The 22,592-nt window shown below is 34.4% G+C and overlaps 1 protein-coding gene across 2 annotated transcripts in view; it reads right to left on the reverse strand.

Moving 5' to 3' along the window:
• SPAG16 (sperm associated antigen 16) overlaps nt 1-22,592 on the reverse strand; it is a 1,004,778-nt gene that overhangs the window by 943,303 nt on the left and 38,883 nt on the right. For both annotated transcript variants that reach the window (XM_047872137.1, XM_047872136.1), the window contains exons 6-9: nt 20,793-20,900; nt 13,208-13,325; nt 5,810-5,879; nt 486-595 (exon numbers count right to left, since the gene is read on the reverse strand). In XM_047872137.1, coding sequence (XP_047728093.1) covers nt 486-595; nt 5,810-5,879; nt 13,208-13,325; nt 20,793-20,900 — 406 coding nt within the window. The remainder of the gene's footprint in view (nt 1-485; nt 596-5,809; nt 5,880-13,207; nt 13,326-20,792; nt 20,901-22,592) is intronic.

The raw sequence follows: 22,592 nt of genomic DNA on the forward strand, positions 1-22,592 counted from the left end.
CACTTACCCATAACACCCAGTGCTCATCCTGACAAGTGCCATTTTCTTCAATCATTACAGAAGTTTTTCACTATCAGCCCAATTGCAAAGCAAAGGCACCCAGATCTAAGGAGATTCCTAAATGGGGCATAATTCTTTACATTCTACTTTTAAAGAAGACTAAGTAAAGTTTAAAGTTATACTATTAGGGAAGAAATAAGGGACTATGTGGGAGTTATTTCTTTGGACAGAGTAAGCAGAAAACTGGCTAGGTAAGCGCACATGCCTGTGATTATATTGGGGTGCGAGGCAGCATTCACTGAGTTGTCTCTGCCATCAGTAAGCATATGTCCCTCACATATTAGTAACATTTAAGAACTTTGGGGCTTGATATACATAACCTCTAAATTCCTCTTCCAGTAAAATAATGATACCATATGAGTTCATGGATCTGAAGATCTGAGAGTTAAGTATGATTTAATGGAAATAACAACAAAAAGCCATACCTTTGTATTATCTTTTATCTTTGTGTTACTTTTGTTTTTCTCCCTGGCTTCACGAAGACCTTTCTGAGTAGGACCTTCCAGTGCATTTTCTTTTTCACGGTTAGGAACAACTACAAGATAACACAATTTATTCTTAGTATCTATACTGTCTTGCAATGATAAATACAATTTTAATCAAAATATGAAAGCCAAAGTCATAATGATACATGTGTTTTTTAAAGTATTGTACTAGTAATATTGAAATAATACCAAAGTGTTCTTTTAATTTTTTTTAATGTTTCATTTATTCTTAGAGCACAAGTGGCGGAGGGGCAGAGTGAGAGAGGGACCCAGAATCAGAAGTAGGCTCCAGGCTCTGAGCTGTCAGCACAGAGCCCGACGTGGGGCTTGAACTCACAAGCCATGAGATCATGACCTAGGCCAAAGTCGGATGCTTTACCAACTGAGCCACCCAGGTGCCCCATTACCAAAATGTTTTAGGTCAAGTGTCAAATTCATTTCCCCAAAATTCAGGGTGTGATTACTACAAGGTCAGTTAAATGGCATGATAAGCCAGTTAGAGAGCATAGTAGCCAATCTCCAGTTACATTATTTCCAAATTCCTGTCATGAGATTTCATGTGTATATGAATAAAGTTGAAGAGGGTCAAAGGAGTGAATGGTAAACAATGACAAAATATCCTTTGTGGAATTGGGTAATAAATAACAGATTTTTAGAAGAATATTGTATTAACAAAATATTATTCTTCATGCTTCTCAAGTTGAAAAAAAAACAGAAAGGAAAATAATTGGGTAATTTTCCAATGTAGTTGTAACATTAGTCTCCAAACACTCCTGGACATAAAGAGAACAGTCCTAAAAAAACCACCTGGGGGAAAAATAAAAGTGACAGGGAAAGTCTCTTTCTTTTATACATCTTTCCATATACATATACATATTTACATATACATAATTTCTCCCTATATTTTTAAACAGGAAAATGACTGCAAATAAATTAATACAGTTACAATCATTAACTCATAACTAAAAGAAATAACTAAGTGTTCTAAATTATAACACTAGATTTATAACAGAGAAAAGATGAACACAAAAATATCTGGATAAGTCAAGGCTCTCAAAGAATTCTTAAGGCAAGGAAGCACATAGCTGGCATTTAGATTCTTTCCTGATATAATTCTTTCTACTCAGTACCAGTTTCAGACAAAGGAGAAAATCTCCAAAGCAACTTGGACAATAACCTAAAAACAAAATATTGAATAACATAGTTCTACATGAAACCACTAAAAAAACTTCAAAACACTTGAGTATCCAGACTGCCTGTTCTCCCTGATGGTGCTAAAAGTTAGAGCCCCATCTGGGAAGTGTAAGTGGGGGGTTGGGGGAGGGATGGGGGAGGGACAGGAGGGAAGGCAGCAATTATGGCTCACTGACATTAAGGAAAATTTTTCACTTCCAGTTCTCTTTTATTGTATTTTCCTTTTCAATACCCAAGAATGATATCCTGATCATGATAATAATTTAAAATAATAATAATTAGTATTTATGCCTCACTGATCTTCTACTATATGACAGCCACTGGTCTAAACAATTTGCATGTATTATTTCATAATACAAGTTGATCAGGCAATCAGAGAGGTGACAGAGTCTGCCATGACACTGCCAAATGCTAAGACCAGAAGCTTAGAGAAAGGTACTGAAAGCCCCATATCTAAAACTAGAATGCATGTTTATGAACAGTGTAAAATTATTCAGTACAGAATATAAGGAATTAACTTTATTCAGGTAGTTGGGATTATACAATTAAAAGAAAGTATTTCATCATGTTGTGTTGAAATTTATTCCTTTTTTACCAAAAGCCACTTATCACGTATCAAAATATAAACAAACTTGGTCTTCAAAGTAACTTAGAAAAACATGCACCGTGTTCATTTATAAATTAGGTTAAATAGCAGAATATAATTTCATAAAGAAGTTATCAGTAAACCATGAGTTTATTTTAATAGAGATGCCAAGGATAAAGAACACAAACTGTTAGAGTAGAATGGAGTATTAGAGATTAATTGTTACAACTATCAACTCTGCACGAAATTCCTCAACCTTTAAGCCTTCTTATATATATTGGTCTTCACACATTTTAGTCATTTGGGAAGTTAAAGTTCCTGAGGCTGTGATAGTCTGACACTATCCCTTCATATTTATAACTGACTGCATTCTTAAAAGTTATTTACAGATGGAAACAAGTAATTTTTTAAATTTTTTTAATGTTTTATTTGTTTTTGAGAGAGCAAGAGAAAGAGACAGAGCACAAGCAGGGAGGGGCAGAGAGAGGGAGACACAGAATCTGAAGCAGGTTCCAGGCTCTGAGTTGTCAGCACAGAGCCCCACATGGGTCTCAAATCCATAAACCATGACATCATACATGACCTGAGCTGAAGTCAGATGCTTAACTGACTGAGCCACCCAGACACCCTGGAAACAAGTAATTTTATCTTAACAAAAATATATATCCTTTGTAAAAAAAAAATGCAATAAGGAAAAAATGTAGAAAAAAATCACATCATGCAAATTATGTATATATTTTGGTGTGCATCATTTTTATTTGCATATATTTAATAGCTATGACCTTTTACTATATAAATGTTCTTATTTTTTTAACATTTTATTAACTTTATGATGTGAGCATTTTCTTATGCATCATTTTTAAAGACTTTCTAGTTGCATGATCAGCCATATTTAAATATTCACCTGTGGTTAATAAGATTGTTTACACTGTTTTTTTAATATAGATATGACTACAATAAACATCTTTGTTCATAGTATCTTTAGGAATCATTGAGCATAGCTAGTATTTCTTTAACTTAAAATATTTGAAAGGAACTACTGAATCAAGGCTAAGAAAAAAAATTTCAAATATGAGAATGCTTTCTTTCTCTTAAGCTTTAACCATTGAACACAATGAATAGTCATCTGTAAATAATAGGATGACATATTATTAAGAAAATTCACGGTTTTGCAGTCTTTCTATATTTCAGAGTTTCCATCATTTTTTAAAATCAAATTTACTGAGGTACAATTTACATATAATAAAATGAACACATTTTAAATATAGAATTGGGTAAGTTTTGACAAAGATAAACCAGCATATAACCACCACCAAAATAGAGATATAGAACATTTGCACCACTCCCAAAATTATTTTCTTATGTTAGCATTACCATTTATAAGGTATGTACAATAATTTTTGTTTTTACAAGGCATTTTTCTTTTAAGGAAATTAAAAATAAAAAATATATATTTTAACCAGAATTTAACATTCCTAAATCTCGGTATTCAATCCCAGAGATCTGAGTTTTCTTCTGACCAAGGAAAGTCCTTTAGTATTTCCCACACTTTAGAATGATTTGCAACAAAATCTTTTAGCTTTCATTTAAATTAAAATGTCCGTATGCCTTTCTTTCACCCTATTTTTTAAGGATATTTTACTGGACATAGAATTCTGAATTAAAAATTCTCCACATTTGAAAACTGTCATTTCTTTGTATCTAGCCTCTAATATCTCTGACAAGAAATCAGCCTTTATTACATTACTGTTCTCTTGTATGTAATATGATTTTTTTCTCTTGCTGCTTTAGAGATTGTCTCACTTAAATTTTCAAGAGTTTGAATATGATGCATCCAGGATTGATTCTCTTTGGGTTTACAGTTAGCTGCTTTTGGGGGAGTTGATGTTATCAAATTTAGAAACATTTAGGTCATCTTTTGTTTAAATATTTTTATGTCCCATTCGTGTTCTTTTCTCCTTTGGGACTGCAATTTCACATCTGTTAAATAGGCGTATTTCCCTTTAATTTTTTTCTCTAGTCATCAGACTAAGTTTTAACTGATGTCTCTTAAATTCACTGACGTTTCTGTCATCTTCAATCTGTTGTGAACTATAAAATTTCCATTTAAATTATCATATTTCTCAATACTAGAATTTAATTTTTTTTTTTTTTGGTTTCCATGTAACTGCTAAGATTTCCTATCTCTTCACTTATTAATGTCATATTTTTCTTTAATTCCTTGATAATATTCAAAATAGTTGCTCTAGCATTTTTATCAGCCAAATTCAACATCTGGGCCATCTTGGTGTACGTTTCCACTTACTGATTTTTATCTTGATTGTGGGCCACCTTTTCCTGTCTCTATAATATACATAGAAAACTTAAATTACATACAGGGCAGTATAGATGACAGGTTATCAAGGCTCAGGACAACTGCCTTCCTTTAAAGGGTATTCATTTTTGTTCTAGCACGCAGTTTAGTTTTTTGATGATCACCTTGAAATTCTAGGCTTAATTTTCTACTTTGTTAACGTGGATCCATGGAAAGCCCTACATTTTCCCCAAGGCTCTCTAACTTACAAGATTCAAACTCAAACTCTATCTCCCTTAGAAATTCTATGCAAGCTTTGTTTGGGGTTTTATAATAAAGAGCAGTACAAGTGTTATGTTAATATGGTTAATACGTTAATATGATTATGTTAAACATTAAACATTATGTTAATATGATTATGTAAAAATACCCTCTTGGTATTAACAAGGAGTTAAAGAGTAAAGAGGTCTCTTCATCCAGATATGACCAGAACTCCAATGTCACCATACCTGTTTGATTTCTAGAATCCTTTTTCCCCTCTTAGACCTTTAAAATCTCCTCACAGTCAAGTCTTGGGTATTCTTACATGTATAACCCGCTATCAACTAAAAAACTCAGTAAAGTCCCTCATAAATTGGGTCACTGCTTATTGCAGCTCCCTTTTTATCTGGTGCACTTTCCTGGGACAGTGTGAACTATGTATAATCTTTGCCTTTTCAGTTCTTCAGGACTGGCATGCTCTTCTTGACCTCTACCTGCATGGAATTTGGTTTGGAAACTGCCCCAGGCACAAAGCCATAGTCATAGCGGATCTCAACTTATAAATTTTTCTTCTATCACTTCTTATCTCCTTCTGTGACTTGTGCTGTTTCCCAAAGGCTAAAAGTAGCTGCCCTATAAATAGTCTAGTTGAAGAGTTTTTTCATTAAAAGAAGGTTAGTCTGGTACCAGCTACAGCATCATGGTCAGAAACACAAGCCCTCCCATTATAGTTTCCTCATATTTTTATCTGAAATTAGTTATACAGTACCATATCCATATTCCCTCTTGATCTTGTCATTAACATTTTAATTTGTGAAATAGTTACCATATCATTTATTCACTTTTAATTATCTCCAGAATTTTGAGCTCTGATAAGATTAAAAAATCACCAACTGATATTAAATTAGTTTTATTACATTTTATTTTTACCTCTAATTTCAGAAGCATGGTAATTATGCCCTATTTCCATATTCTTCAATGTTGCTTGAAGCCCAGAAATCTAAAAAATGAAATCCAAAGATATGGGGTTATACCTTTGTATATACACAAAATGACTCAAAAAGAGTTGAATAAAATACAGTGTTTAAATGCTGCCTGAAAGATATAAAAATATTAATTTCTCTTGGATTAATTCCTATATATTTAAATAATTAAACATGAATTATAACAAAAGAAAAATATCATTTTAAATTCAATTCAGTGGGTAATTATTAGGTATCCATTATAAATAAACAACTGAAACATTTATTTCATAGCATAGTTTCCTGAATCAAGAATACTCATTCCACACTTTGAATGATAATTATTCAGTACTCTACTTTGAGAGAAATTTCTTCTCTGTTGAAATTGCTTCACAACAACTTAATTCATCTTTTTGTGTATAAAAGATGAGGTAAGTATTAGTTGAGAAGTAAAATATGAAGAGACTATTGTTTTTCTTGAAACTCTTAACTCATTTTCCGCCCACAGACATTCCTTGTTTTATTAAACATGTTTCATAATTAAGAAAATTTGTTAATTTGGAGGCATATAATCTACCTATATTTCCTGAACAACAGACTTGAATTAAAAATTCAACCTTAAAGAGCTTTCTTGTCCCTCATTGTATATGATTATATCAACACAAAATACCATCTATTTAATTATATGCAGATACACATATTTTCCTACTATTACTGAGTAATAATATTTCTTTAATAGAAAACAGCAGATAATCATAATCTATAGATTAGTGCTCATAAAATGCCTGGGAGAAATAAAAAAGTAAAAAAAAATTATATCTATTCTTGAATGCCAAATGGATTATTAAGTTTTTAAATACACTTACTTGGAATAGTATAAGATTTACATAAAAGTTGCAATGTAATAGAGAGCTCTTATATACCCTGCACCCTATTTCCCATTAATATCATACATTACCATAGTATGTTTGTCACAAGTAATGAGACAATATTGATACATTATTATTAACAGAATTCCATATTGTGTTCTAATTTCATTATGGTTTTTCAAATACATGTTTTCTATTCCAAGAGCTTATACAGGACACTTTACATTTAGTCATCATGTCTTATTTGCTTCCTCTGGACTAGTACAGTTTCTCAGACTTTCCCTCACTTTGATGATCTTGACAATTTTGAGTACTGATCAGGTAATATTTTGGAGAATATCCATTCTTTTGGAGTTGTCTAATGTTTTCTCATGGTTAGACAGGAGTTATGGGTTTTGAAGAGGAAGACTGCAGAGTAGAAGTGTCATTATTAGCTCATTATTTAGCAACATGGTTAAAGATTAACGATGTTATTCTTGATCACCTTCCTGATATAGTATTGTCTAGGTTTCTCCATTGTAAAATTACTTTTTCTTCCATTTCCACTGTACTTGTGGAAGCAAGTCATTGTGTATAGGCAACAACAGATGAGGTGTTAAGCTCTACCTCCTTGAGGAAAAGATTATTTACATATGTCATTTGGGATTCCTCTTTGAGAGAAATATTTTTCTTCTCCATTTACATACTCATCCATTTATTTATGTTACTATGAACTCACAGATAATTATTTTATACTCTGTGTTATAATCTATTTTGTTGCTCAAATTGTTCAAAATTTGACCGTTGGGAGATCTTTCAGGATGATTCATGTAATGACTATGACTCCATTTGTTGATGTTTGACTGCCAACAGTTTTTAATCCTTACTTCCTACTTCCCTTAGTGCCCTACATCTTAGAAAACTGATATCAAAGCCTGGATGCTTCCTCCTTTGGCACTGATGGGAGATTCAAACCATATAATCCCATTATCCCACATAAGGACCCTCATCCTATTTCCAAACCCTAACCACAACAAAAACCCTAAGCCAGTCTCCTTCCTTTTACTCTCTGAAGACATTTCAGACCTGCATGGTAAGGCATATGCTGCTTTCCCTAGAGAGCTCAATTATGTAAGTAATAAAAGTTTTCATACCCTCTGTGTGTGCTGTGTGTATAGCACAATCAGTTTCAACATCCAAACCAAATTTGGTTCTTGGTCCATTTACTTCCAGAGGTGCCCACAACAGTAACAGCTTCTTTGTCCCTTGACATACCCCATTGTTATGTTAAGTATTTTCTTTCTCTCTCTTCTTTCTTTCTCTCTTTTTTCCTTCTTTCTTTCCCTCCCTCCCTCTCTCTTTCTTTTCTTTTTTTCCTTGTTTCTTTTCTTTTCTTTTCTTTTCCTTTCTTCACCTTCTGATCATTTCCTAACATTCTAGCTCAACAACATGGGCCAAATGTTCCAGGTGCATTTCGTATTTTCCCTGCCCAGCCCTACTTCCATCTGTTGGAGGATGGTATCAAAACAGATATTTAGGGGTGCCTGGATGGTTCAGTCCATTAAGTGTCCAACGTCAGCTCTGGTCACGATCTCATGGTTCATAAGTTTGGGCCCCACGTCAGGCTCTGTGCTGACAGCTCAGAGCCTGGAGCCCACTTCAGAATCTGTGTGTGTGTGTGTGTGTGTGTGTGTGTGTGTGTGTCTCTGTCCCTCCCCACCTCATGCACACATGCGCTCTCTCTCTCTCTCAAAAGTAAATAAACATTAAAACATTTTTTAAAAAGAAATAGATATCAATGCACTGGGTATACTCATTTACTATTGGAGTCTCATTACTTCTAGATCCTCTCAGCAAGCAGACCTAAAAACATATACATTTATTTTATATAGTATCTCCTGATATTATATTATATTACATTAATATTATAGTAAACATAAATATTAATACATTTACTTTTACTCTATTAAATGTTATTTATAATATATTTATATTGTTATATTATAATAAATATAAATAATAATATGTTATATATTATATTACAGCCCTATGAACCAAAAAAAGATAAAATGCAACTTATTTTACATATATACTAACAAATTATATTTTATATATTTTCAATCATGGGACTGTAATTCAGAATTTTGAACATTTTCAGGTAATTTTATAAAACAAAACAATTAAATTAGAAGTTTTTCCATAAGATTACAATAAATTTAAAACAGTTGCTATATTATAACCTGAAGAATTTGAGAACACATATTTATTAGATTTTTGTCATCTCACAGTATACTTTTACTCTTTTATATACAAACTGAATATCATTAAAAAATTCTAAATTCTAATCCTTCTTGCAAAGTATTACAGAGCTCTATATGTTTAAAGAGAAAGATAGTGAGCTAAATGTTCACTAAGATAAGGTTTTTAAGAAAGTGATGATTAGGAATCCAGATAAAAATTGTAACATACTTCTTACTGCTCTAAGCTCACATCCTAAGTTTTGGTTAGAAGTGACTTCTCAGAGCATCACTGAAATAAAGCAGACACTGAAAATAAAGACATAACCAAAAAGTAAGCATAAAAGTTGATGCATCTTCCATGTTAGATCATAGAGGAACTTTGTATACATTTTAATATATGTTTATTTTCAAATATTTTTAATAAATTCATTCTACAACCTCATGAGACACTAATAGATTCAAGATAAAAGGTTAATCCAATTGGGATGCCTGGGTGGCACAGTCAGCTGAGCGTCCGACTTCGGCTCAGGTTGTGATCTCACAGCTCGTGAGTCCGAGTCCAGCATCGGGCTCTGTGCTGACAGTTCAGAGCCTGGAGCCTGCTTCAGATTCTGTGTCTCCCTCTCTCTCTCTCTCTGCCCCTCCCCCACTCAAGCCATGTCTCTGTCTCTCAAAAATAAATAAACATTAAAAAAATTTTTTTTAAAAAGGTTAATCCAAGGCTCTATACCCCAAGGTATACCTGATAGGAATATTCCAACAGGAAAAAAAACAAAAACAAAAACAAAGACTTGTGGATAATAAATCATTTTCTTGAGGAAACATTCCCAAAAAGGTTCAGCTCATTAAATAGTAACCTTGGATCATTCTCCAAGGAGAAAGATGATAAAACTGAGACTATATTGTCTGTTCTAATTTGGAGAATGTGTTCATTGATCCTAGGACTAGACTGGTGTAAGAAATATCTGACAGTCATTTTGGTGACTCAGCACCTTGCATTCATAAATTGTGTGTCCATCTTTCTCTATAGATAGCAAATATTTATTCATCCTTTTTTATAACTAGGATACTAACAATACTGCATAGGCTCTATCAATCATGTCCCATTTTGGATCTTGAAAAAAATCTGAATATTAATGATACCTTATGATAACAGGTATAGATTGGACTGCTTAGGACAAATGAGGATACAGAGTAACCAATAAAGTAGAAGAGGACAGGATTCATCCCTACCACTCCCAATCCTTGCTCATCCAATAGAACAAGGAAGCATAAAAGTATCTATGCCTGAGAGGGAGAAGTAAGAATTCACATATGAGTGACCTATTTCACCTCTCAAGCTACAAATCCAAGTGTGGCTAATTGGAAGAAAAGGACACTGAAAGCCAGATAATTCAAAGATACTCCAATTACAGACTAAATTTGCTCCTTGCTTCTCAGAGAATAATCTAGGAAAATTGACAGTCCCTTAAAAAGACCTTCATATTTTGAATGGTGATGTAGAAACATAATATTCTTCAGGTAGTGTCTGAAAGTTGATTGAAGATGGTATGTCTATGTACATGGACCTTAAGTGGTTTCCAGATTGCCCACAGTTTGAATTAGCAGAATAGGGAAATCAGAAGTCTCAACTTGTCTCAGTGAGATACATGAAAATGTTGCCATTTGAAGCATGTAACCAGAAAAAAGATGAGAGTCATGACAATGAGGCTATAGATGTTAAGGATCTCACAGATGCTATGGCAGAGGTCATGGATTTAGCAGGGTATGTTAGGTTCACACTTTAAAGAACCACATAGAACCATGCACCTCAACACCAGCAGTATGACCAAAACCAGTAACACAACACTAGCAAGTGAAGGCCAAGCATGTAGTCTTCACGTCATATGGATACATAATGTCCCTTGTTGTAGGAGCCATCTTGCGAAGAATGAGGAGATGTGATTTGAAGACAAAAAAAATTAACACTGATAAGTTTCAGCTGAACAATTAATATACCATTCAGATACTGTGTGGTAAATCCAAAGAGACTATTTTAACCCAGGAAGATCTGGATAGTCTTTAATAGCAGGTTCTTTTTTCTTTGTCTATAGTAGGAGTAGGGGTTCAGAGACAAAATAAAATAGCTTGCAGATAATACAGTTCTTGGCTTATATGAACAGTGTTGTAGAAAATTGAACCCTGCCTCATTAGGGATAGTGATTTAATTTTTTAAACAAGTTTTCACTTTAGATACATATCAAACATAAGGCAAGTAATTTGATCTCTGTTTAATAGGTAAGAAAAATAGGTAAGATATAGAAGTAAAATAACCTAAATGTTCACATGGCTACTGTGCAGCACAGATGGGACTCATCCCTACCACTCCCAATCCTTAATTCTTCTAACTAAACCAGTAAGAAACAATCTGAAATTTAAAGAGTATATGTGGCCTGAATACGTCCTCAAAATGGCCTTTGATCTAAACTCAGAAATTCATCTCACATTTATTTTTTATAAAATTTGGGTTTTTCCTGCATGGAGCCAGACACTGGGCTCGATCTCATGACTATGAGATGATGACCTGAGCCAAAATCAAGAGTCAGATGAGCCACCCAGGTGCCCCCAAATTCATCTCATATTAAAGATAGGGGAATTGCTGGCCTCTTCAGGAGGATAACTTAGCCCTAATTACACGTAAGTGTAGATCCAGGGCTGGACAGGTTGCAGATGTAGAAATTAACAATCTAGAGAACAGTGTAGGCACTTGCCAGCATGGATGTCTGGAAGGCCCTGGTATCCTTGAATGATGAAATTCAGTATGAATGGTCTGTCAGAGGTGTCAAAGTATACATGGTCTCTTGGAAATATATGGCCAGATCACTGATGGATCCCCCACCCAGAGAAGGATAATAGTGAGATAAACATGAGAAGAGGGAATAAGGAGAGTCAGATGAGTAAATCTAATTTGAACCTGTGGCAGGATAAGAAGTAGAAGCAACCAAATCTAGCTTGAAGTACTCCAAGATGTAGACTTGTGCCTTTTATCGGGAGGCTGAGGAGAAAGGTTAAATGTAAAGGAGCAAGGAGATAAAATTCTGAAGATTTTACATATAATGCCATAAAAATGTAAATTATATGAAACTCCTTTTATGCAATATTACCAATAATACAATTCAGACATTCAAGAATACAAAATTAAAATTCAAGCACAAAGAAGCATGGAGACACAAGTAGTATTTTGCATTTTAGTAGCTAAGAATTATACTCAAGAACAGAAAAAATACAACTCGATTAAATCATGTCTTAACAATAAAATCATTCAAGGAATAATATAACCATCATACAAGCTATTGTAGCTTCTGAAAGTTTGGCCAAAAATGAAAATCTCCAGAAAACAATAAAAGAATGTTAAGCATAGTTACACTTTTATATTTTCTAATAAACTGTTACATATTTTTTTAAGTGGTCCATAAACATTTTGTTTTATCTTTCTTGAATTCTATACCAGACATTCCTATCACTGTCCCAGGCCTATGTAAAAACCCCACCAGGAAGAATGAAAAAGGATGTCAATAGTAGAAATCACTAAAAATTGAGGCAGTAACCAGGTGTGTCAAATATTCACTTGGGGGTAAATTCCAGGGAGTTTTTATTCATTATCTCATATAAGTTTAACAACAATATTTTTAAAAGGAAGATCATTGTGGCTATACTTTATATATAAGAAATCTGAGTTGAAAGCATCTAAGGTCCATATTCATAATGTCAAAGTTGGCATTTAAATCCAAGTTTGACTACATTGGCTGAGTTTCTTCCTCTAACCATACTTTAATAATCTCCTATAAATTTATTTTAATTCAGTAAAGTTTCGGGGCACCTAGGTGGCTCAGTCGGTTAAGCGTTCAACTTTGGCTCAGGTCATGATCTCACGGTTCTTGAGTTTGAGTACCACGTCAAGCTCTGTGCTGACAGCCTAGAGCCTGAAGCCTGTTTCAGATTCTGTGTCTCCCTCTCTCTCTGCCCCTCCCCCACTCATACTGTCTCTCTCTGTCTCTCTCTCAAAAATAAAAAAATAAACATTAAATTAAAAAAAAATAATGTTTAGCTTAATAATAATCTTTATAGGTTTAAAACAAACAAAATAACTTTTATGAATATTGCCAAATGAATCTTTTTTACAACATAATTGTTGAAGAAAACCTTTTTAAATTTATCTCAGAAACCAATATTCCTGCTTATATTATTGAAAACTAAATGGTTAAAATCATTTTGAGGTAGTTTTGATGGCTTCTTTACCTGCCCAACTGCTCTGTCTCTTTCCAGAGAGGTCAGCATTTTCTGCTTCAGTAAAGTGTGGTGCTTCTCATGTAACACCCTTATAGTTGGTTCATAAGATGCATAATGTAACTTCAACCTATGAAAAATAAAGGGCATTTAAAGGGTAATTGAGTAAATCAGTGATTTCCATCTAACATCTAAACCTTTCTCTCTCTCTCTCTGCTTTTACAGTAGGATAAAAAATGAATAACCATATAAAGGTCAACACAAGCCAAGAAGTGCCAGAAATATTACTTGGTATGCAGCCCTTAAACATGGTGGGAATAGGGAAGTCAGATTTCTTTTGCATTAACTACTTTTCTATTTCCTACCAGAAGTTTTGCTATATCCAAGCATGTACTCAGAAGATTGCTGCTATTTGTTGAGATAAAAATCTGCAGTTTGCTTAATCAATTCAGAAACAGTTGTCAAAAAGACAAGGGCTGCAAACAATGGAAGATTAAACAGAAAGTATCATTCACATCAAAATAAACTAAAGGATAGTTCTGAAAACAAGTTTGAGTAATTCATATTAAGAAAATTAAGTATAAAATATTTTGAAAGCTCATAGGAGAAATAGTTCAACTCAATATGATATAAATACCTTTAATAATATTTTTAATCTGAAAATGCCTTCAAAATACTATTTTTTACTTATTATTGAAGTGTAATTTACCTGGAGTAAAATATACAGATCTTAAATGTTATAGTTCAGAGTTTTCAGAAATATGCATGCCCAGGGAGTCCACAATGTTATCAAAATATAGAGCATTTCTAACATCTCAGGAGATTCTAGAACTTCATATATTTGGAATCATACAATATGAATGTAACAACCAACATCATAGGAATACAACCAATTATAAGAGATTTTAAAAAACTATATGCCAACAAATTGGGTAACCTGGAGGAAATAAATTACTGGAAACATATAACTACCAAAACTGAAACAAGAAGTAGAAAACTTGAACAGATAGATAGCCAGCAAAGAAACTGAGTCAGTAATAAAAAACTACCAACAACCAAAGTCCAGGACCAGATGGCTTCCCAGGTGAATTCTACCAAACATTTAAAGAAAAATTAAAACCTATTCTCTCAAACTATTCCAAAAAAACAGGAAAGGAAGGAAACCCTCCAAATTCATTCCATGATACCAGAAACTGGCTTCTTTCACTCAACACAATGTTTTTTAGATTCTTCCATGTTGTTGTATATATCACTAATTCATTTCTTTTTACTGTGAGTCACATTCCTTTGTATGTATATTCTACAATGTGTTTATTGAATATTTCACTGATGAAGAACTGATTTGTTTTTAGCTTGGGGCTATAATGAATAAGGTTGCTATGAGCAGACTGACACAAATCATATGAGATATTTTTTGGTTCTATCTCTTCATTTCTCTTAGGAAAAATACCTACGAGTTGAATTGCTGAGTTGTAATTTACATTTCCCACAGCAATATTTGACAGCCTTGGTTACTCTACCTCATTGCCAACATTTGGTGATTAGTCTATCTAGTTTTGTCAATTTTATTATAAATTTTATCACTTTTATTATATTCTCAAACAATCAACATAAGATTTTGTTGATTTTTTCTTATGTTTGTCCCTTTGCTAGTTTATTGGTTTCTGATCTTTTTATTTCTTTTTCTCTTTATTTTTTTTATCATCGAAGTATAAGATTAGATTATTGATATAAAATTTTCTTCTTTGCTCATATAAGCATTTAAAACTATCAATTTTACTTTAAGAACTGCTTTGGCTGCATCCCACAATTTTTAATATGCTGCCTTTCAATCATTCAGATTGAAATATTTTTTCATTTCCTTCATTGACTCAGGGACTACTTAGAACTATGCTACTTCATTTCCAGATATTTGGGAATATTCCAGAGAGCTTTTTGTCATTGATTTTAATTTAATTTGATTGTGGTCAGAGAACATATTTTGTATGACATCAGTTCTGTGAAATGTATAAAGACTTGTTTTATGGTTGAGCATATGACCTATTTTGTGCACATAAAAAGTCCAAAGTAGAATTCAAGAAATATCAATTACACTCAATTAGTTGATGTCTTATTCTATAGACTTAGAGAAATTGTGCCTATTTTTCTAATGATTGCCAAAAGAGGAGTGTTAAAATCTCCAATTATAACTGTGGATATATCTATTTTTCCTTTATGTTTTATCAGGTTTTGCTTCATATATCAGACTCTTATATCACAGTCATACATAATATGTCATCCAGATAAAATGACATCTTGCTGAAATGACCTCTTTTTCCCAAATTCTCAGGATGACTGTAAGGATGTTGTTTGTGTATCCCTTTTCCTTAGGCCCTGTGGGCATGCAGGGGTGGTTCTCCTTCCCTAGAAAGAGCTGACACTTCAGATGTGCTGCAAGCTGCTGTACAGGCCTCTTCCCCACAAGGTAAAAGATACCCTCCTGGAGTTGGCCCTACTTCCTCCTCTCCTGACTGCCAAGCTAATGGTTTGGTAAGGGAGAAAAGAGACTATATATCCAAACTAGTATAAGAATTAACCAGCATATACTAACAGGAACCAAAAAAGCACCCCAGAGATTGGATTTTGAGATACTAACTTAAGAATGGATAAACAATAATTCACCTTTTTGAAACAGTGGATTTTACAAGTACTGAAACAAGCATTCCAATGGCTGCAGTAAAGTCACTGCTGAGGTGGCTCTTAGCAAGTTGGAAAAAGTAATGGTTAACACTCAAAAAGAAGAAAATGCCTGAGCTGCCTCTCCTGGCAGACAGTAGAGGAGGAGCTCCATAACACCACAGCAATGATGAACTGTGATGACAACCTCAGTCTTTCCACAAAACCTGTAGGCGTGACTAAGTACTGGGAAAAATATTTTCAGGAGTTGTCATTAATATCCAGAAATCCAGAGTGACATCACAGCCCCTATATTACAAAGGGGATTTACAGAGGCCAGAGAATAAGTAGGGTCATGGCTAAAGTCTGGCTCAAAGTGGGCTTATTTGGTCTATGCACCCACCCCATGATTAATCCAAGATTCCCTGCATAAATAATTTTAACTGATTTACCAAATTGTTGGAGTAAGCTATCAGAGTTGAGAAGGCCACTCCAGTGTCTTCCTCTGACTTGTGACAGACAATCTGAAATTGCCTCACAGGCACAATTTGGTTTCTTTTTTTAGCCTTTTCTTGTGAGGCTCTGTTAATTCTTTTCAGCTTTTTCCCTTAGTAAATTTTTTTGAAAATACATTTTTCAGTTTGAGAACTTCCATTTGGTTCTTTGCTTATATTTCTCATTTCACTTCTGCAATTTCTCAACTGTTCACTCATTATATTTATTATTTTCTTTAAAATTCTGAACATTTCATAAGTGCTACTAATTCTGTTATTTCTTTCATTTCTGAGTCTGTTTCTATTTGTTCCTGGCTATGGGACACATTTTCCTGCTTCTATATATGTTACATATTTTTTTGTATGTTGGACATACATTTATCTGAATTTTATTATCTTCCTTTAAAAGAGTTTTGTTCTGGCAGATAGTTAATTTAATGGTTGACAGTTTGAGCTTTCCAAAGTTTACTTTTAATCTTTTATTAGGGCAAGTCAAAGTAGTTCCTTCTCCAAGGCTAGAATAACTCTTCTCCTATGGCATGTCTTATCAAGGGTCTTAACTGAATGCTCAGAATTTTCAGTGAGGTTCCTCCATTGAGCTGGTCAGAATTTCTACATCTATAACCTCTGGAATCTCCATTTATCTCAGTTTCCCATGAGCTGTTCTTTGGAGGCATCATTTTTTCACTTTTCCATAACTTAGTATTTGGTCAAAGACTAAAGGGAACTACTACAAATATTTCTTAAATTCCTTTCATGCACCTCCCTCCTTTTGTGATCCTATCCTGCAAATTCCAGTCCCCTCAGTAGCACTGCGCTCAGATCACTGCCTCATCAGTTAATCAAAGACTACTGCACCCCGTGCTCTACTTTGTAACACTATTGTCTGAATAGTACTTCTGTGCAAAAATCTGGGGTGATCATGCTGCTCACTTTGAATAGTTCCCTTTTCTTAGGCATCACAGTCCTACTCTGCCAATTTTCCAACATCTGAAAAAACAACTGCCAAAAGTTCTGTTCAGTTTTGTAGTTCATTGCAGTTGAAGAGCTAATCTATTTCCAGTTAGAGAACTAGTTCAGTTCTATTCAAACATGGCCCCAAGCATAAGAGCCCCAAAATAATTTTAAATGTTTTTCTATTAAAAAATAAAAGAGTAATCCTTGTTTTGTACATTTTCATGAAATTATTTATAAAAGTCATTGACTTGTAAGTCATGTTTCTCTTAACATAATTTATGATTATATTTCATTGCCAGCAGCAATAAAACATAAGCACTAGAGTTAAGTTACATATATATAATGTGTATCAAAATTCAACTATATTCAGCAAAGCAAGAGAGAGTAACAAAATAAAAATATAACAAATATGTACAATCCTATACCCCATTCCATTAATGTGCTTAGCATATATATATATATATATATATATATATATATATATATATATATACTTTGCTGTATATTGCACACTTCCCTAAAGTTATATATATTTATAAGCACATATTCAGGTACAGAGTTATATACACAAAAATGTGTGCTGTAATTTGTGGAAAATTGAAGGATTATTATTATTGATGGTACAGTTTTTCTGGTATTTACTGACTTTAGTACCTAACTCATTCATGGGATATGACTTGATAATCCTCTGCCCAAAGAATTACCATTATGTAGAATATAACAAGGAAACAACATTAAAAAAAAAAACCTGTTTAGTCAATCTGAAAGAGTATGTCTGTTTTGTAAATTCCATAAGTACCTCATAATTCATCTGCTTCTATGCTCTAACTTTGAGGGACCGCTAGGTGGCTCAGTCGGTTAAGTGTCTGAGTTCAGCTAAGGTCATGATCTCACTGTTTATGGGTTCAAGTCCCACGTCGGGCTCTGTGCTGACAGCTCAGAGCATGAAGCCTGCTTTCTACTTTGGATTCTGTGTCTCCCTCACTCTCTGCCCCTCCCCCGCTCATGCTCTGTCTCTCTCTCTCAAAAATAAATATCAAAAAAATTTAACTTCTAACTTTGATATTAATAATTCTAAAAATGAATAAATTCATAATAAGACACTCATATTAAATGAGAACTACTGTAAAGCTGATAGTAAAATCAACTAATTATCGACTTAAACAATTTACAGAAAAAAATTAAGAGTGACCTTTTGTAGTTTACAATGAGAAAAAACATAGATATATAACTGAAATATTTGGGTAAAATATTAACATAGACAAGTTAGACTGTAATTTAGCCTGGCATCAAAAAACATTCTTCCTGGGTGCCTCGGTCAGTTAAGCGTCAGACTTCGGCTCAGGTCATGATCTCAGAGTCCGTGAGCTCGAGCCCCATGTCGGGCTCTATGCTGGCAGCTCAGAGCCTGGAGCCTGTTTCAGATTCTGTGTCTTCCTCTCTCTCTGACCCTTCCCCGTTCATGCTCTGTCTCTCCCTGTCTCAAAAATAAATAAACGTTAAAAAACAAAAACAAAAACAAAAACATTCTTCCTTGGGGCGCCTGGGTGGCTCAGTCAGTTAAGCATCCGACTTCGGCTCAGGTCATGATCTCAGAGTCCATGAGCTCGAGCACTGCGTCAGGCTCTGTGCTGGCAGCTCAGAGCCTGGAGCCTGCTTCAATTCTGCGTCTCCCTCTCTCTGACCCTCCCCCATCCATGGTCTGTCTTTCTCTGTCTCAAAAAAAAATAAATATTAAAAAAATTACAAAAAAATTCTTCCTTATAGCTGATTTATTATGCATGTTTAGTTGCTGGTTGTTTTTTTTTTTTATTAATAACTCTGATGATATCACTGAATTTTTGTTTTACTTACTTAGAAAACACATATTATCGATTCATCCAAATGGTTAAATGGAGACAGTATCCTTAATAATTAAATGTGGGAATAAAGGCTAGCTGAAAACAAAAGTTGTAGTTATATTACAGTGTAATGTGAGTTTCTTCACCAGGGCATCTGAGGATTACAAAAAGTATAATCTGACATTGCTGAATTTTTATAAGAAATGAATTATAATAGTATTCCCTTTAAACATACTAGGAAATATAACAAGTATGATCTATTTTTGAACATAGGCTAGACACTCAATGAAAAAAAAAGCAATTAAAAAGATTCAATTTACCGAAGAGTAGAATATCCAGGCAGTGACAGTGAACAACATATTTCAGCTGCCACAACTGGATACAAAAATGCTCTTAGACTGTCACATATCCAAGTAACTGAAGTACTTAAGTACTGAAACCTGTTTGTATTAGCACAGAAAGTGAGAATAGAATCAAACCTGAGATCTTTCCCATGAAAGAATGTGCTGTGATTCAAACTCACTTAACCGTACATGTGGCTGTGTATGCACATTCACACACACACACACATACACATACACATACACACAATTAAAATACCTTTCTGCTTTTCCTCTGGGTAAATGGGTGGCTCACCCTAATGAAGGCACAACAATTATTTATCTTTAGACAAGAAAAAGCTTAGCTACCTTTAAAGGATGTCCACATGACCAGTAGGAGCCACAGACCCCTATATGGTCCTGAGTATAGAACAATTCCCAAATTTAAAGAATGTACTTTGAAAACAAAATACAACCTACAGTTCTGAAAAAGACCTGTATAAAAATGCAAAAGGGAATATTTTTGGAAGTAAGAGAGGAAGAGAGGAGGGAAAATAAATCTGAATATATACTATTTCTAAAAACCTTGGGGCGCCTGGGTGGCGCAGTCGGTTAAGCGTCCGACTTCAGCCAGGTCACGATCTCGCGGTCCGGGAGTTCGAGCCCCGCGTCAGGCTCTGGGCTGATGGCTCAGAGCCTGGAGCCAGTTTCCGATTCTGTGTCTCCCTCTCTCTCTGCCCCTACCCCGTTCATGCTCTGCCTCTCTCTGTCCCAAAAATAAATAAACGTTGGAAAAAAAAATTTTTTTTAAAACCTTAGCATAAATTCAAGGTCATTCAGTATATGCCCCCTCCACCTCACCCTTGTCAAGTAGGTTTTATACTTTGTTCTCTATGGGTACAATATGGTGAATATGCCATGTTCTTTCATGACTTGGTGCCTTTGCAGGGTATGTACCATCTGCCCAAAGCGCCCTGCTCCCTCACTCTGTTAACCTACACTCCAGAATTCCTCTGGAAATAGGTCCTTGAAACCCTCTCACACCCAGTCTGGTTGAGGTGACTACCCTTGGTTGGCATAGCAACAATGCAGAATATTTCAGTTTAACTCCTCCCCCATCACACATCCCATTAGTCTCTGAGAACCATTACAGCAAGGACCTTAACTTATTCATCTCTGTATTTCAAAAACATAGTATAGTATCTGGCATACAGTAAATACCAATAAATGTTGAATGATTATTTTACATGAAACTTCTAACGAGGCCAAGTTACTTAACAGTAATTAAATAACTCCTTAATAAATATACCCACAAATATTAGCAGCTTACCCTTTGAGGTCATTAATTAACTTGTTTTTTTCCTGGACTATTCGCTTGTGGTGCATTCGATGAAAATCACGTTCTTTTTGAGTTTTCAGCAGGTCTTCTCTAGCCTTGCTAAAAAATAATAATAATTTTAAAAATCACTAACTCCAAAAAAGTATCTGACAAAGTACAACATCCATTCATGGTAAAAAAAAAAAAAAACTCTCAACAAAGTAGGTTTAGAGGATACATAAGTCAATATAATAAAGGCCATATATGAAAATCCACAGTTAATATTATCCTCAATGGAGGAAAATTAAAAGCTTTTCCTCTATAGTCAGGAACAAGACAGGGATGTGCTCTGTCACCACTTTTATTCAACAAGTACTGAAAGTCCTAGCCATAGCAATCAGAAAATAAAAAGAAATAAAGGATATTGCAATTGGCAAGGAAGAAGTCAAACTTTCACTATTTGCAGGTGACATGATATATATGGAAAACTCAAAAGACAGCACCAAAAAAATATTAGAACTGATAAACAAATACAGTAAATTTGCAGGATCCAAAATCAACATACAGAAATCTGCTGCATATCCACACACCAATAATGAAGCAGCAGAAAGAGAAAATAAGGAATCAATCCCATTTACAAGAGCACCAAAAACATTAAGATGCCTAGGAATAAACCTAACCAAAGAGGTGAAAGACCTGTACTCTGAAAACTATAAAACACTAATGAAAGAAATTGAAGATGACACAAAGAAATGGAAAGACATTCCATGCATTCATGGATTAGAAGAACAAATATGCTAAAATGTGTATACTACCCAAAGCAATCTACACATTTAATGCAATCCCTACCAAAATACCACCATCATGTTCACAGAAAAAAAATTCTAAAATTTGTACAGAACCACAAAAGATCCCAAATAGCCAAAGCAACCTTGAAAAAGAAAAGCAAAGCTGGAGGCATCATAATTCTCGACTTCAAGTTATATTAAATCTTGTAGTGATCAAAACAGTATGGTACTTGGCACAAAAACAGACATATAGAGCAATGGAATAGAATAGAAACCCCAGAACTAGACCCACAAAGGTATAGCCAACTAATCTTTGACAAAGCAGGAAAGAATATCCAATGGAAAAAAGACAGTCTCTTTAACAAATGGTGCTGGGAGAACTGGACAGCAACATGCAGAAGGTTGAAACTAGACCACTTTCTCACACCACTCACAAAAATAAACTCAAAATGGATAAAGGACCTGAATGTGAGACAGGAAACCATCAAAACCCTAGAGGAAAAAGCAGGAAAAGACCTCTCTGACCTCAGCCGTAGCAATCTCTTACTTGACACATCCCCAAAGGCAAGGGAATTAAAAGCAAAAATGAACTACTGGGACCTTATGAAGATAAAAAGCTTCTGCACAGCAAAGGAAACAACCAACAAAACTAAAAGGCAACCAACAGAATGGGAAAAGATATTTGCAAATGACATATCAGACAAAGGGCTAGTATCCAAAATCTATAAAGAGCTCACCAAACTCCACACCCGAAAAACAAATAACCCAGTGAAGAAATGGGCAGAAAACATGAATCGACACTTCTCTAAAGAAGACATCCGGATGGCCAACAGGCACATGAAAAGATGCTCAACATCGCTCCTCATCAGGGAAATACAAATCAAAACCACACTCAGATATCACCGCATGCCAGTCAGAGTGGCCAAAATGAACAAATCAGGAGATTCTAGATGCTGGAGAGGATGTGGAGAAACGGGAACCCTCTTGCACTGTTGGTGGGAATGCAAATTGGTGCAGCCACTCT

Source organism: Prionailurus viverrinus, chromosome C1 (assembly GCF_022837055.1).
Source record: "Prionailurus viverrinus isolate Anna chromosome C1, UM_Priviv_1.0, whole genome shotgun sequence".
NCBI lineage: Eukaryota > Metazoa > Chordata > Mammalia > Carnivora > Felidae > Prionailurus > Prionailurus viverrinus.